The sequence below is a fragment of the Ciconia boyciana genome, chromosome 4, assembly GCF_034638445.1.
Source record: "Ciconia boyciana chromosome 4, ASM3463844v1, whole genome shotgun sequence".
Lineage (NCBI taxonomy): Eukaryota > Metazoa > Chordata > Aves > Ciconiiformes > Ciconiidae > Ciconia > Ciconia boyciana.
The window spans coordinates 65,757,301-65,771,802 of record NC_132937.1 but is presented as its reverse complement, the minus strand read 5'-3'; the positions used below and the strand labels follow the sequence as shown (position 1 = coordinate 65,771,802).

The following is a 14,502-nucleotide window of genomic DNA, read 5'->3' as shown; positions in this document are numbered from 1 at the left end:
AGCAGCTTGTGGCAGATGTGATGTTTATTCACTATTAGCTAGTTTTAGATTTAACGATGTCATTCTAATCAAAGCAAATGTTAGATGCATTTGACATCTAAGGAGTTTTGCAGCCCCCCCATCATGTTTAAGCTGTTTCTGTCAAGTGGGAACACTGCAGCTCTGAATAACTCGAAGTCATATTTAAGCATTTTAATGCAATTTACTGGTGGTCTGTATTCCAAAAATCCATGTTTCTAACACATATTTTGTTCCTTCAGTAGACTACAAAGACCACCTATTACAATAAGTGAGCTCATTAAGCATGCAGCTCCTTAGTCTTGCAAGCTGTTGCGATAAGCAGCTGTTGCAAGAGGGTGAAAGGTTGAATTATCAACTTGGACAGCACAGCTCTTCATTCAGCTGGCCCAGGAGAGAAAGTATTTGAGCAATAGCTCCATTACTGCAGAGTATACCTTTGACTACAGCACACAAGCAAAACATCAGTGGTATTTCATGCTTCCCCACCCAGTAAGCAAGACACTCCCAGAAATTAATTGTCAAAAATTTATTATGAAAGCTTCAATAGCAGCAAATATTTCAGTAAAAATTATTGCATTATTAAACCAGTTCTGCAGAGTGACCCAAGAGGCCTGCTGAAGTCTGTCCACTTTGGAGTCTCTATTTGTCTCAGTAACCAGTCCCCAGTAGTCCATCAAATATTGAAACTTTCTCCTCTCTGCGTTTTGTAGACAGCACCAACAGTTCTAGTTACAGTACTCTGTCCAGTCCTTCTGGTAAGTTTTGGCCTGCTTCCCCCAACTTTCTCTCTGTCTTCTGAAACAGCTCCACTTGACCAGGAAACTTGCAATACTTCTTTCAGTTCCATGGTATGTCAGCCTCTCCACGGTTGCAGCCTACTGAGGCTCACTGGTGAGGTGAGCTGCTCTCCTCTTTCTCCTCCGTAAGAGCCCACTGCATGCCAGTCTGAGTGACTTTAATCCAGTCTCTTGACCAGGCTAATCCATGGAATCAGCAGCTTGTTGCACACTTTGGCGAACCCACGCCACGTTGAGAATGCAACAAAGGTTTCAGCCTCCCCAATGCACTGGGACCCCATCACTCAGGCAGGGTGATGGTTGGCACCCAGTCATTGATATTTCGGCTCTCTTCACAAAACGAGTTCAGCTTTTCTAGAGCTGGGTCCTTCCAGCCATCTTCATTCGGGTTCTGCCAGAAAGAAAAGAGTTGCACACCATGAGCACTGCCTGCCAGCTGAGGTCATCACAATATTTACAGAAGCATTAGCTTAGGGAGCAAGGCATTTTCAGATGGTTTGTGTCCTGACAGAGACAAAGCAGGAAGCAGAGATATCACCCTCGTGTATAACAGAGGAAATCCCCAGTTAGGAGAGCGTATACTACTACTACTCCTCAGCTGACTTGCTCTACAGCACGTGGCAAGTCCCCTTCCTTTGCCCAGAAGAGGATTTAACTACCAGCAGGAGACAGGGCCGCCCCCGAAAGACTAACCGTCCCGTGCAGAGGCCGGTACCACAAGCACAGCCCCGGAGGCCAACGCACGGAGCACCGGTCGCCTCCCGCAGGACACCCACCGTGATGAGGATGCAGTGGAGGTCCCGCGGCTCCCCGGACTCCTCGCTGGGCCCCACGATGGCAGCCAGCTTGGCCACGTCGTTCACCCGCACAATGTCAATGTCGTTCTCGCAGCAGAAGGCCTGGATCAGGGTGAAGTGGATCTGCAGGGCAATGTCCCCCTCGTCCTCCTCGTCCGTGGCCAGCACGCAGAAAGCGACGTTGTCGGGATCGCTGCAAGAGGGGAGCGGCGCGTTGAGCCCCGCGGCCGGCCCCGAAGCCCCCGCGCCCCGCCGGGCGTCCCGCCAGCCCCCGCCCGCCGTACTTACACATTCATCAGCTTGGCCGACTCGTAGACGCCGGCGGTGAGGCAGCCGCGGCGCTGCGCCGACACCAGCAGCTCGTGGAGGGCCTTGCCGGCGCCCTGCATCCTGCGCGCCGGGAGAGGGCAGAGAGTCAGCGCGGCGCCGCAACCGTCCCCAACGGCCGCCCCGCTTCCCTCGCCCCAGCCCGCCCGCCGCCCGCGCCAGCCGCCGCCCGGACGTACCAGTCGTGGCCCGCAGGCACAGGCTCCTGTCCGTGGATCTCCTCCAGAGTCATAGCAGCGGGTCCCCACAGCGCGGCGGGCAGCGACAGGGCGGGCAGCGACAGGGCGGGCAGCGACAGGGCGGGCAGCGACAGGGCGGGCAGCGACAGGGCGGGCAGCGACAGGGCGGGCAGCGACAGGGCGGGCAGCGACAGGGCGGGCAGCGACAGGGCGGGCAGCGACAGGGCGGGCAGCGACAGGGCGGGCAGCGACAGGGCGGGCACCTCCCCTGCGCGCACTCCCCGAGCGCTCTGAGGCGGCAGCTCGCCGGCCGCCTTATTTATAGCCCACGCGGCTGCGGCGCCGGCAGCTGGCGGTGCCTCCTGGGTTCCCATTGGCCGGCAGGGGAGAAAGGGGGGGCATTATTATGCTAATCGGCGCGCGTCGGCGGGGCAGCGGGGGGAGGAGGAGGAGGAGGAGGAGGAGCGGGCGGCTCGTGCCCGGAGGCCACGTGGGGAGGGAGCGGGGCGGGGGCGGGGCGTAGGCACACGCCGCTCCGCCAGGCCACGCCCCGCCCCGCCGCGGGCAGCGGGCGCCGGTGGCGGGGCCGCGGGGTCGGGCCGCTCCCGGCTCCCTGCCGCTGCGCTGCCGGTGCGCTGCCCCTGCGCTGCCGCTGCGCTGCCCCTGCGCTGCCCCTGCGCTGCCGCTGCGCTGCCGCTGCGCTGCCCCTGCGCTGCCCCTGCGCTGCCGCTGCGCTGCCTGCTCGCCAAGCGCTAGCTGTGCTGTGGTCAGCTGCCGGCGCTCCCCGTCCCGGTGGGTTTAGCCACTGGAAAGTACCGGGGCGATTTCTGTCCGAGGCTTGGAATGGAAAATCCAAATAGTGCCGGGGAAAACAAAAAACCAAACAAACAAAAAAAGGTTTTAGCGATATGATATCAGCAAACGCAGATGCCATGTCCTGCTCCCCGGAAGGGACGGCCCTTGCAGCAACCCTGGCTGGGGAGCAGCTCTGTGGAGCAGGCCCTGGAGCCGTGGTGGGCAGTGAGTGGGCATGGCCAGCAGTGGCCCTGGGTGCAACGAAGGCCCAGCGTGTGCTGGGCTGTAGGCACAGGGGCATGGCCAGTCGGTGGAGGGAGGGGTAACCCCCCTCTGCTCAGCACTCGTGAGACAACAGCTATGCAGTTTGTCCGGTTTTGGCACCCCCGGTAGAGGACACACATCAATAAACTGGCACAAGTTCAGAGCGGGGCACGGAGGTGTCCAGGGCTGCAGCACTGTCCTGCCCTGCAGGCTGAGGGACCAGGGCTGGTTCAGCCTGGGGAAGGCACAGTTCAGGCAGCACCAGGCAGCAGCCCCCCAAAACCTGTGGAGCTGTCATCAGGAAGACAGCGCCAGGGTCTTCGCAGCAATGCCTAGTGGGGGAACAAGAGGCAATGGGCGTAAGTTGAATCGAGAGGCTCAGACGGGATGTCAGGAAAACCCTTTTCCCCCTGAGGACAGGCAAGCAGTGGAGCAGGCTGCCCAGGGAGGCTGTGCAGGCTCCATCCTTGCAGGGCTGCAAGCCCCAATGGGACAAAGCCCTGAGAGACCTGCTCTGAGCTCCCTGGTGACCCTGCTGCAAGCTGGAGACCTCCTGAGGTCCCTTCTGGGCTGTGTTGTCCTATGATCCTATCATTTTAAATTTTTTTCCCAGCAAATGGGAATTTTTTTTCAGTTGAGCTTTATTAAAAGTAGATCTAATTTGGATAGTACTGTGAGCTCGAGTGTATCCTTTAAAATTAATTCAGTGTGAAATGTGTATGATTGCTGAACTCGGATCTGAACCCGTCATCAAGCCAAGCAATAGTAAAACAAATTTTCCCACTCTGAATGAATACGGTCTAAATATTAAAGGACAAATCACCTTCCAAGTCCTTTCAATCTCTGACATCTCAGCTTAGGCTGCCAGTTAGTACTTGTCCACCGAGTAACCGCTTCAGACCAGCGCCAAGTCATTTCTCAGAGGTTGAGGAGAGCCACCTCGAGGTAGACCTACGTCTGTTGCAAACCTGCACTGGACCGAGTCCAGCAAGTTGCAGAGAAGGAGCTCTGTAACCTGTCACCCTCGCTGCTCCCTCGCCTCTGGTCACATCGTCCCCTTTCAAATGTTTTGAAACCCAGACTCCGCGGATGTCCTTTCCAGTACCCCTCTGGGAGTCCTAGATCAACCACGGCTCGTCTGTGACTGTGTATGGTATACGCTGTCTGCTCAGTAGTTTCAGCCTCTTTGAGCACCGTAATTTCAGAAGTGCTCCTCAAACTGAGCCACTTCAATGGCTTGCTGTGTTTCTGCTTCCAGTTGTTTCTAGTTAATGTCCCAGGCATTACTACAGGTGACAGCATTAGACCCTGCAGTAATCTCTTAGCGAGCTTCTATTTTAAACTGATGACAACAGCACGGTCTGTCAGATACATCCGACCTCTCTGAGAACATTTCTCAGGTGCTGTCTACAGAGCTCCCAGGGCTGGGGAGACAACTCTTTGTTGTAACTACCAATTCTCAAGCCTACTGGATCTTTTTCACCCTATTAGTGTGCAAAGGCATTCTTGACTTGTGGACCCACGCCAGTGACCTGGCACACTGAATATGCTTGAGCAGGGCATAAATTCTTAGTTTGTTTTCTTTAAAAAATATGTGAGAAGTTTTCAGAAAATTATCTCCCGGTCTGTATTCATGAAATGGCAATTGTCTCCACTTGTTGGAATGAGTGTAGTGTAGGTAGCGTGTACCGTTCATTCTCAAAAGGTAAAAGTCCTTCATATGTCTGCCATTTATTTTTTTTCTCTAAATATATAAATGGGGAGGAATGCAGAAGAATAGTTTGAGTGGTAAATGGTAGCTTTAGGCTTTCTCATGAAATTAGGTTAGAAACACTAAACGATGCCTCTGTTAGAAGTATTGAAGGGCCTATTTCTGATACAGTTTCAGTGCATGATGAAATAGGTGGAAAATCTAGGACTGACTCAGAGCTTTGAAAGATGCTGATATTAACTATGACTTCGATGAGTTTCCCATTACAGTGGAAATGAAAGTTACTTAAAATGAATTGAAATTAGTAGGCCAAAGTAACTCGTAGTGGATAACAGTGCATATGTACTAGTTTAACATATATAAGTACCTAAATAATGAACTGATGGATGGAAGCATATTAACACATTAATCCTTTCACATGCAAGCTTCCTGTTCTGGCCTAATGATGCAGCACGCTGGAGTTAGGGCTTCTTGTCATCACACTTTTCAGTTTGCCCCGTTATTCCTGGGTCTCCTAGCACAGATGGTGCTGAAGGCCACGAAGCTTTACCAGGCACCCTATCCAGCTTATTTCAAACCATGTTATCAACACCAGGCCTCCAATGCAGAGGAGGAGGTGCAGGAAGGAGGTGCAGCTGTGCCTGCCCCAGGTCCTGTCCCTGTTTTGAAGGCGTCAGCTCCACAGACACGATGCCTTTGATACCTAATTAGCAAACTGCAGTGGAGGTTGGACTCCACTGCTTGCTTTCTTGGTCTTTTCCTCCCATGTTTTTAATACATCCATGAAAGAAAAGAAAGAAAATAAGGAAGTGAGACATCCTTTTTGCTCTTCAGCATTCCTGGCCATGAACACCAGAGTAAGGGTGCTGAATGTTTCCATCTGAAAGTGGAAGTTACATCCTCCATTGCCACAGGACGCTTGAGCACACTTAGGCGTACTTCAGTCCCCTCAATATGCTTATGTGCCAAATACTGAACAACAAAATTCACTTCTGTAAATGCAGCTCAGTATAATCTATGCATTTGATGGAAAATCAAAGCACGCATTTGATGCGTGCTTGAAGCTATCCTGTAGGTCGGGGTGGGAACATCACATGGCCACACTACTCAGACATGAATAAGTGGATTTTGCCGTTGAATTTGACAGCAGTGGTATAATGCCGCTGCCACTCACCCGTGCTTTCCATACCGTGAAAAGGCTCGCCTGCAAACCCTTTTTTTCCCCCTGGCACCTTTAGCACATGGATGTAAGGGCCCGTAAAGGTGCCAGGGAAGGACCAAAGGCGCCTCGGCCAGACGTGATGCTGCGTTCCCAGTAGAGCTGTGACCTCTGCTGGACATCTGAAATATTACTGCCACAAAAAATGATCGACGGCACTTGCGTTCGGTTCCTGTTTTCATATCCTTAGTGTTTGCAGTGAAAATTTAGCAAAAAAAAAAAAGTAGACGTTGGTGTTTCCTACAGGAAGAAGACCCCTAAAACAACTCCCTAATCTTATAAAAAGTCAGATGCAGAGTAACACGGAAACAGTAGTATATTGAATCACAACGAAGGCAAGTAACCTAGCAGAACGTAACAGATAAAACTGCAGATAGATAACACCCCTGTATAGCTGGTAAAAACCATGATTTTGTCATTTTGTGAGGAAAATAATAATGTGTCTCCAACTGAAGAGCAGCAGGCACAGACATCACCGTTTGGCCTAAGCGAGAGGAGATGCAAGCCTTCCACATCAGAAAAGGCATGCAAGCAGTGGTAACAGCCAGCCCAGCCACGGGGCTCTTGCATTGCCCCAACCTGTCTGGTGCTTTCCTGGCTCGTGCTGCATTCCTGGACTTCCCATCAGACAGACCCTTTTTACCAAGATATACGAGTGCTTTCAGTTTAGATGGAGTACCCCCAACCTCAAGTCTTTCCAAATCTGTCAGAACTTCTCATCCCGTTCCAGTCCTCCATCCAGTCATCTGCCTTTGCAGCCCTGTTGTTCTCACCCAGCAAGATTCCTTCTCCAGTTATGGCATCTCACAAAATAAAAACCAAACCAAAAACCTGTCTACCAAACCTAGAATTTTTAGGAAGCGGAGCTGTAGTCCCAGCTTCCTGTACAAATCTTCTGGCTATGATCAACCTGATTTTGTGTTTCCATCAGACCAACAGGTCACCCAGTCTTTGTATTATTTCCTTCCGCTGAACCTGACACAGATGCTGCTGATTCCCATGCCTAGTAAACCAGACAGCTCCCTCTGTTCATACACTTTGTTCTGTAGCACTTTCACCACAGAAATGCCATCTGCCAAGACCAAACATCCATGATCTGTAGGCAGCAGGGACATTTAACTTACTGAGAAAGCAGTGAAGTAAGACTTTTTGCAGCATCTGCTTTTTCTAAAAAAATAAACCTGCATATTACAAGTCTCAGCGGAAAACGATGCTGTGGGAATAGAAGCAGTATTCATCTGAATTAAGTGTTTTACTATTTTGTTTAAAAAAATCGAGTATTCCCATAAATAGAACTGAAGTGCTATAGGATGGACAACACTTAGTTGGCTGCACAGACATGTTTATTATAGAATGTAGTACAGACAAGCACAGAGCCCTCATTTCTGTCATCTTTTCAGGTTTTGCGCTAAAAAGGGCAAAAGCACCTCTTGCATTCATTGTGGTTGTTTGAGTTTTTGTACAGACAATGGCACACTGCATCAACTAGCCAAAAGAGTTTTAAGTGTTGCTGAATTCACACTGCTAGTGCATTTTCCCTCCTGCAGATCCTATTCTTAAAGTAAAGCAAGAAACCAGAAATGTTGATCTAATAATAGAGAAGCATCTTTGTAATAATAGATTAATGTTTCTCTCCTGTTCTAAGAAAAGAAAGCATTGTTTTAGAGGTTTTACAGAGATGGCTATTTTTAGTCAATGCCTTCCTTTTTACAGGTGGGAGGTTGAAAGAGGTAGTTTTGAAAACGCATACTTGGAGCAGGTAAGAGCCTTCATAGAGGGAAGGGGAGAAATACTGCACCCAGCAACTCGTACTGGAGCAACTCTGCATATTCTGCCTTGCTTTGCTTCAATAGATGGCAGCCCCTACCTGATCATGTAAATGGATAGCGCTGTCTACAACACCTTGCAATCTGACTTCAGCTAAAAGCATCAGCCAGCCAATGCAACCAAGTGTTTGGGATCAGGACACAACTGACCATCCCTGAAACTGGTTGTTTGAAAAGGCTCCTTTATCCCCTTCCACCTCAAAACACAGTCCTATTCTCCCCAGCAGGTTTGCTTTCACTGACACGCTTAAACAGAAGCATTCAGCAAGTTCAAGCACTTTTTTCTCTTCACAAATGATTTATTTGCACAGCTGCTTAGATTCCTATACTGCATTTATCTAGCCATGTGATGCCTCAATTAAAGATAGTCACATAAAATGTCTTCAACATAGCATTGTGTATTTGGGTTTCATAATTTAAACAAGACATACATCTCCTGCCCATCTCTCTCCACCAAGAGTGACTAATAGAGTTCCAGAAAGAAAAAGTTTTTCTTTTCGTGCTTATCTTCAACGTGACAGTACTACACCAAGTTATGCTCCTGAGAGACCCACCTTAGTGTGCATCACCAAAAAAAAAAAGAAAAAAATTAAAAAATTAAAAAATCGATAAACCTGCATTGGCCATTCTCTATTTAGACTGTGGTGAGCTGCAAGTGTGCAAAGAATATGTGTCTGGGACAGCCAGGTCCCCCCCCCCGCCCTGTGCCAATCTGCATAATTCATATCTTACTGGGCGCAGGGAAGGGCAGTCTGAAGCAGCTTATTGGGGGTAGCTGATAAAATGTTAGGGAACCTTCTGCTGCACCCCAGCTCAGGAGTCCCTCAAAAACACTGAGAGGCATGACGATGTTTTCCTTTTTTTTGTTGTTTTTGTTTTTAATTAAGAACTGCTGAAAGCCAGGTTTTCTTGGCAATGCTTTCTTTCTTTCAGACCAGAAGTTTTATCAGGGCACATTTTTCAGGATCCTCTCCTGGGATTTCTGTGTGTCTGTAGGTCTAGCAACTGAAACCTTATTGTGCATTCACAGCAGCTCTGCCTGGCTGCTGTACGACTGGAAATCCTAGACACATTCACAGCCCATATGCACCACGGCTGCATAACACCCAGCTCAGTAAATCCTATGTTTTCAGGCCAAATTGGACAGATCGTGCATGCAAGTTCAATTGAAGTCTGTGTGCCAGGAAGTCTGCAGTGTCAGATTTACTACCCTTGAGCACACACCTTTGTCCGGGAATGCCTGGAAACCTTACTTAGGAGTATGACTTCAGACAGACACTCGAGGTTAGAAAATTACATAAGTGACACTAACAATTATATTTGCTAATAATTCAAGCCAGAAGAACAGAAGCAAAGCCAAGCATCAGAAATTGCAGGTTCTAACTCTCCATCCACTCAGCACTGCAGCCTTCGGGCTGCTGCCAGTAGTAGTCTCAAGTGAGGCTCAGTTACAAATAAAACTGGGAATTTCTTGTGATATAGCTGGTTTTCATCCCCACTTACCTTAGTTCCTTCACATATTTTTTCTGCCATATCTGTTAATGTGCTGCACAGGGACCCCTCTCCTCCAGCAGAATAAAACTGCTGAAAAACAGTCTTGTTTTGCTAGCTCCCCAGTCCAACCAGATGACATTAAAGACTGCTGTGAATGACAACTTTGGCTTTCCCAGTGTCGATGGCTCCATACGATGCCAAAGGGAATTTTTGAACAGCTGAACATAACTTGATCAGCATAACGTTAAAGAATCTGATTTTTATTTTGTTGTGTACTGAACTTTCTTAGAGATGCCAACAAAAGCTAAAAATCAAATACTTAAGAAGATCACTGAGCAGGTGTCAGTGTGTTACAATGAAAGAAGAACACAGTCTTTCCTTAGCCCAGATGCTGCCAGAATTATTCATTTCACTGGGTAATTCTGCAGCATGAAGAAATGTAATTCACTAAGAAGGCAGATGTGTTGCCCTATGTCAAGTGCCTTTCGAATCTCAGCAAAAGACTGTCTAATGGAGCTTTTATTGCAGAGACGTGCCTAGCTGAGTGAAATAATCTGATCCTTCATCAGTCCTTGGGTGTCTCCTGTTGTAGGTGTAACAGAACAGAGAACCTGAGACTGAAAACTCAGATGGTCAACCTAGACCTTAAATGTGTAACTCTTGAGTCCTTCCATGTGCATTTTCCTGCCTTTAAAAAAAAAAATCTATGAGACTGGCTTATATCTAAACAGGTTAGACATGAGATCTGATGGGGACAGGGTTACTTTATCTTGACCCCTTCCTTTAAAACAAACTGAAAGGTAAGAATAGCAAAAATCTTTACCGACCTCAGTTATTTGCTGAGACACCTCTGTACATGCGAATTTTCCCTGATCACAGGCAACATCAAATCAGAACGTTTGTATCATCCCACCTTTGTCATAGTAAAACAAGAATCAGCTTAAAGCTACAAAATGGACACATTTTCTCTTTCCTTTTCACCCACTCAAAGACATTTTCTTTAGATATAAAGAAGTACATTAATTAAGCTACTACGTAATGGTACCTAGAAGTTCAGATTTCCTCTTTGAAGTCTTGTTAATCAAATGCTCCAAATATCATAGTGAGAAGTGAGCCGTGAATGACCCCCATAAAGTGAAATCCAGTTGCACTCTTTGATGCATAAGGTTACAAAAAGCAAGTGATGACAGCTGATAAATGTGCAGAAATATAACCTAACATTTAGATGCAGTTTAGCGCTCTATAGGAGAAGGCCAGTTGGGAACTATTGATTATGAAATTACTGCAGTAGGACTATTATTCCTGGCTATCACGTTTCACTAGTGAAGTGTTTTAGTCAGTTCATCTTGAAATTCCTGAGGTAGTTTTAACTAATTTTGTTAAAATATGTGTATGCCAACTGGCTAAGTTGTCATTGTTTCTCTGTTGCTTTTTACTTTTTAGCCTTCTTGTGTTTCTCTCTGTAATTCCTTGTCATTTTCTCGTGTAGCCCTATACCTCAGTCACGGTGTATGGGATTTTGGACCAAACATATAAATCACAGGCTTCCCTCTACACATTAGGTGTTCATCTGGTGGAGGAAAGCGGGGAGCAGGGACACAGATGGGTGTACATAAGAAGGGGGGGTGGCAGGTAGCCTTCCCTTGAAGCAAGTGTTGTGATCAGTTACTATCTGGGGCATGGGTAAGACACTGTCTTCAGAAAATGTGGATACCTAAAACCTCTCTGACTCCAGTCAGCTTGTGTATGACCCCAGGTATGACAGAGGGATAGCACAGTAGCGCTGGCAGATGCTCTTACTCATTATTAAAAATTCGGTATCCACACCAACAGCATAAGTTCCATCAGCTGTGATTTATGCCTGGCCCCTGACACCTGCTCTGAGGGTCACGTGTGTTGTTTGTAATAAACAAGCCTTAAGCGAAAGATGCAGTGGTCCTTTATATGGGGACCAGAATGTAGTTTTTCCCTGGTCACAGCTACCTCCCCTAAGCAGTAGGCAGCAGAGTCTTTGAGCAGGACTCTCTCAAGCCCAACATATACTGGGATTTGGTGGGGAGTGAGGCTGCCTACTGCCTACTTGTACTGGCTGAACAGAGAGGGTGTCAAGTACTGCCCATGCCAGTGTAGCATGTAGTTTGAACCAAAGATATACCCAGGGAGAGCTTCTGGCAGCCCTGGGAATGGGAACTGGGATGTATGAGACTATCGAGCAAAGCCTTTTCTGCTCAGCTGAATAAACAGGGGTAGCAGCAACAGCTCCTCCACCAGCCCTGGTTTTGCCTAGGCAGAACACCTACATTCAGTGCCAGGTCCAGTTTTAAAGATACAGGCTGCACACCCTGGGCTCTCAGGGCTTAGTTATAGGAGGCAGATTTGGCTGAGCTGTGGAGAAGCAGCACTGAAAGTCTGAAATTGCTCTCAATGTTCATGTAGGCAAGAATTCAGTTTTGGGAACGTCTCTAGCGAAAGCTGAGGCACACACATGGAGAGGCTGGAGGAGTAAGAACTTTGCCCTTCAACTTGCACCAACGCAGTCCCTATCCTTATGAGCCTTTCCATAGCTGTGTACCCAAAGCCATGCACGTCTTTAACTGGGAAGGCAGTGGTTCTTCAAAGTCCCAGACGAGTTTATTGAACAGTGACTCCTCTCCTCATGACTCCGCATTTGATAATTCATTTTAGGTCAGCGTATCTCATTTCCCAGTGTGCAGCTCTGCCTCTGTAATTTGTCTAATATCGATAAGAGAGGCCATTAGCAAGCTCCTTCAGCTTGTGCCTCCAAAATTTCTGAGAAAAAGATAAGGATGCTAAAGTGGGCTTTCATGCGTTATCTTGCACAGTGACTTCATCCTCTGTATTTAGGGTGAGGAATGAGTAAAATTACCAGCAGACACACACTGATCTAGTCTCTCATTCAGTATTCTTCAGTAATCTGTGGAACAGACGAGTGTTAAAAAGAAGAAACAAAGATCTATCTGCTACTACAAGAAATGCCAGAAACCAAAAAATACATGTTATCGCTTAGGGTAGCGTTCTCATACTAGTCACTTAAAGCAAAATAGTTTAGATATTTGTTTTCGTATGCAAGAGCTTAGAATTTTGGTACCGATACTCTACTCTTTTCTATGCTCTGCACAGGACTTGTGTGAAACGGACCTCTAGTGGTTAAACTGGGCATTTCTTCAAATCCTGACTGCCCCACCAAGTCCTACATCCCACATTCTCGGGGAAATCCTCCATTCAGGTTCTTGGCTGAATATTTCAAAATCTAAGAAGGACATAAGGTTTTTAGAAATATAATTCCCCTTGGCTCCAGTTTGTGTGGATACAATAGGAGGAAAACGTGAATATCACTTATCAGTTATTCAACTTAATGCTGTTTCTATTCAGTATTGAGGATACACGCATTTGGAGATGTGGCCCACTCAACGCTGATTAGGGAAGTCTGGAGATACTGGTACCAGCATTTAGATAACAATAATAAGACTGAATTTGCAACAGAGATCTTCTTCCACTGCACCGTGCTATGCAACGAGCTGTGATCTTCATTCACAATACAAAAGCAACTGTAAAAAATCTCCCCTGAAAAAGACAATTACTGAAGGAGGGAAGGGCAGAAATTACACATGCAGCTTGACATACGCTAGCACGGATTAGAGAGAGTCCTGGCCAAGTAATCTTGTATTATGGTTCAAAATGGGGAATTGGCTATAGACTTTGGTCATCTCTGTTCTTTCAGAAGAGGAAGATGTGTTTGGTAATCTGGGCATCAGGGCATCTAACTCTGTCCAAAATGATATGTAACCCTGGGCAAAATGGTAAATCTCTCAGACCCTGGCCTAGTTCCACATGTGCAAAACAGGATTAGCAGACTGGCTGAATCTCAGCATGTTTTCTGTCATTTTAAATCTCTCCAGCTCTTGGATTCATGCTAGTGAAGGGAAGCTTTTTGGGTTCTTAATTAAAGCTTTCTGACTGTCACAGCTTGAGAGAAAAACTAGAAGTGAATGAACCATAGAGACTGATATTAAAATGAAAAAAAAAAAAACCCATGCAATAAAATGAATCTGCTAATTTAAAAAAAATTATCTTTAAATCAAGCTTCATTTCTTTTTTTGTGGGCCTGACTCATGATTTATTTATTGTTTTTATCACTTGAGGTTGAAAGAGGTTGCAATAATGCTGCCTTTCTAAAACTCTTTCTTGGCCTTGTCTAGTTAATTTGTCATACCTTTGGATGGAGACAGTCTCTTACAATATAACCACAGTTTCCCTTGTACTGTGATGTCCTGCTGTTAACTGATGCCTTCAGGTGCAACCATAATGTGAATCATAATAATGCAGAACTTTAAAGCAAGGGAGTCAAATAAAAGGAATACTTTTTTCAGTAGCAAGGTTATAATGTAAAGGTGTCTGCCAAGTTCGGAGTAAGTCTCAGCCTTCATTTGCTAAGCTCAATTGCTCAACTTCTACGTAAAAAGAAGTAGTCACTTCATGAAACTAAATTTTCCTCTGAAAAAATCTAAAAAAAATCTAAATATGCTCTCACATTGTGTCTACTTATTCTCACTATAATCCCATATTAAAAGTTATTCACTTTCCAAGTAGAGCTGAGGGTTTGGTTTGGGTTTTATTTTTCTTGCACTGGGCCTTGAAAATCAAGGCAAGTTATATCTTCTTTTTCAGCTATTATCAAGAAGAAGAAATCAGGCTTCCTGGTTGATCTTCTGCAACCCTATTGTTAACAGAAAATGACCAAAACCTCAAGGCAACCTCTATAACCTCACAAGTTAAATCCAATTAGGATCATTGAATACCACCAGCAGCAGCGACTGTTCCTTGGATCTTTTTTGCGGAATCACAGAATCAATCACAGTGTGGTTGAGGTTGGAAGGGACCTCTGGAGGTCATCTGGTCCAACCCCCTCCTTGAGCAGGCTGCCCAGGACCACGTCTAGATGGCTTTTGAATATCTCCCAAGGACAGAGGCTCCAGCAGCTCTCTGGGCAACCTCTGCCAGTGCCCTGTCACCTTCAGAGTAAAGAAGTGTTTCCTGATGTTTGGGAGAAA

At 46.7% G+C, this 14,502-nt stretch overlaps 1 protein-coding gene across 1 annotated transcript; it reads right to left on the bottom strand.

Annotated features, from left to right (window-relative positions):
• Positions 1 to 532: 532 nt before the first annotated feature.
• GADD45G (growth arrest and DNA damage inducible gamma) lies at positions 533 to 2,413 on the bottom strand. The gene is made up of 4 exons (XM_072858945.1): positions 2,122 to 2,413; positions 1,904 to 2,005; positions 1,595 to 1,808; positions 533 to 1,209 (listed from the first exon to the last, which is right to left on the bottom strand). Exons 1-4 carry the CDS (start codon positions 2,172 to 2,174, stop codon positions 1,099 to 1,101), a joined length of 480 nt encoding a protein of 159 aa, XP_072715046.1. The 5' UTR covers positions 2,175 to 2,413; the 3' UTR covers positions 533 to 1,098.
• Positions 2,414 to 14,502: the final 12,089 nt, after the last annotated feature.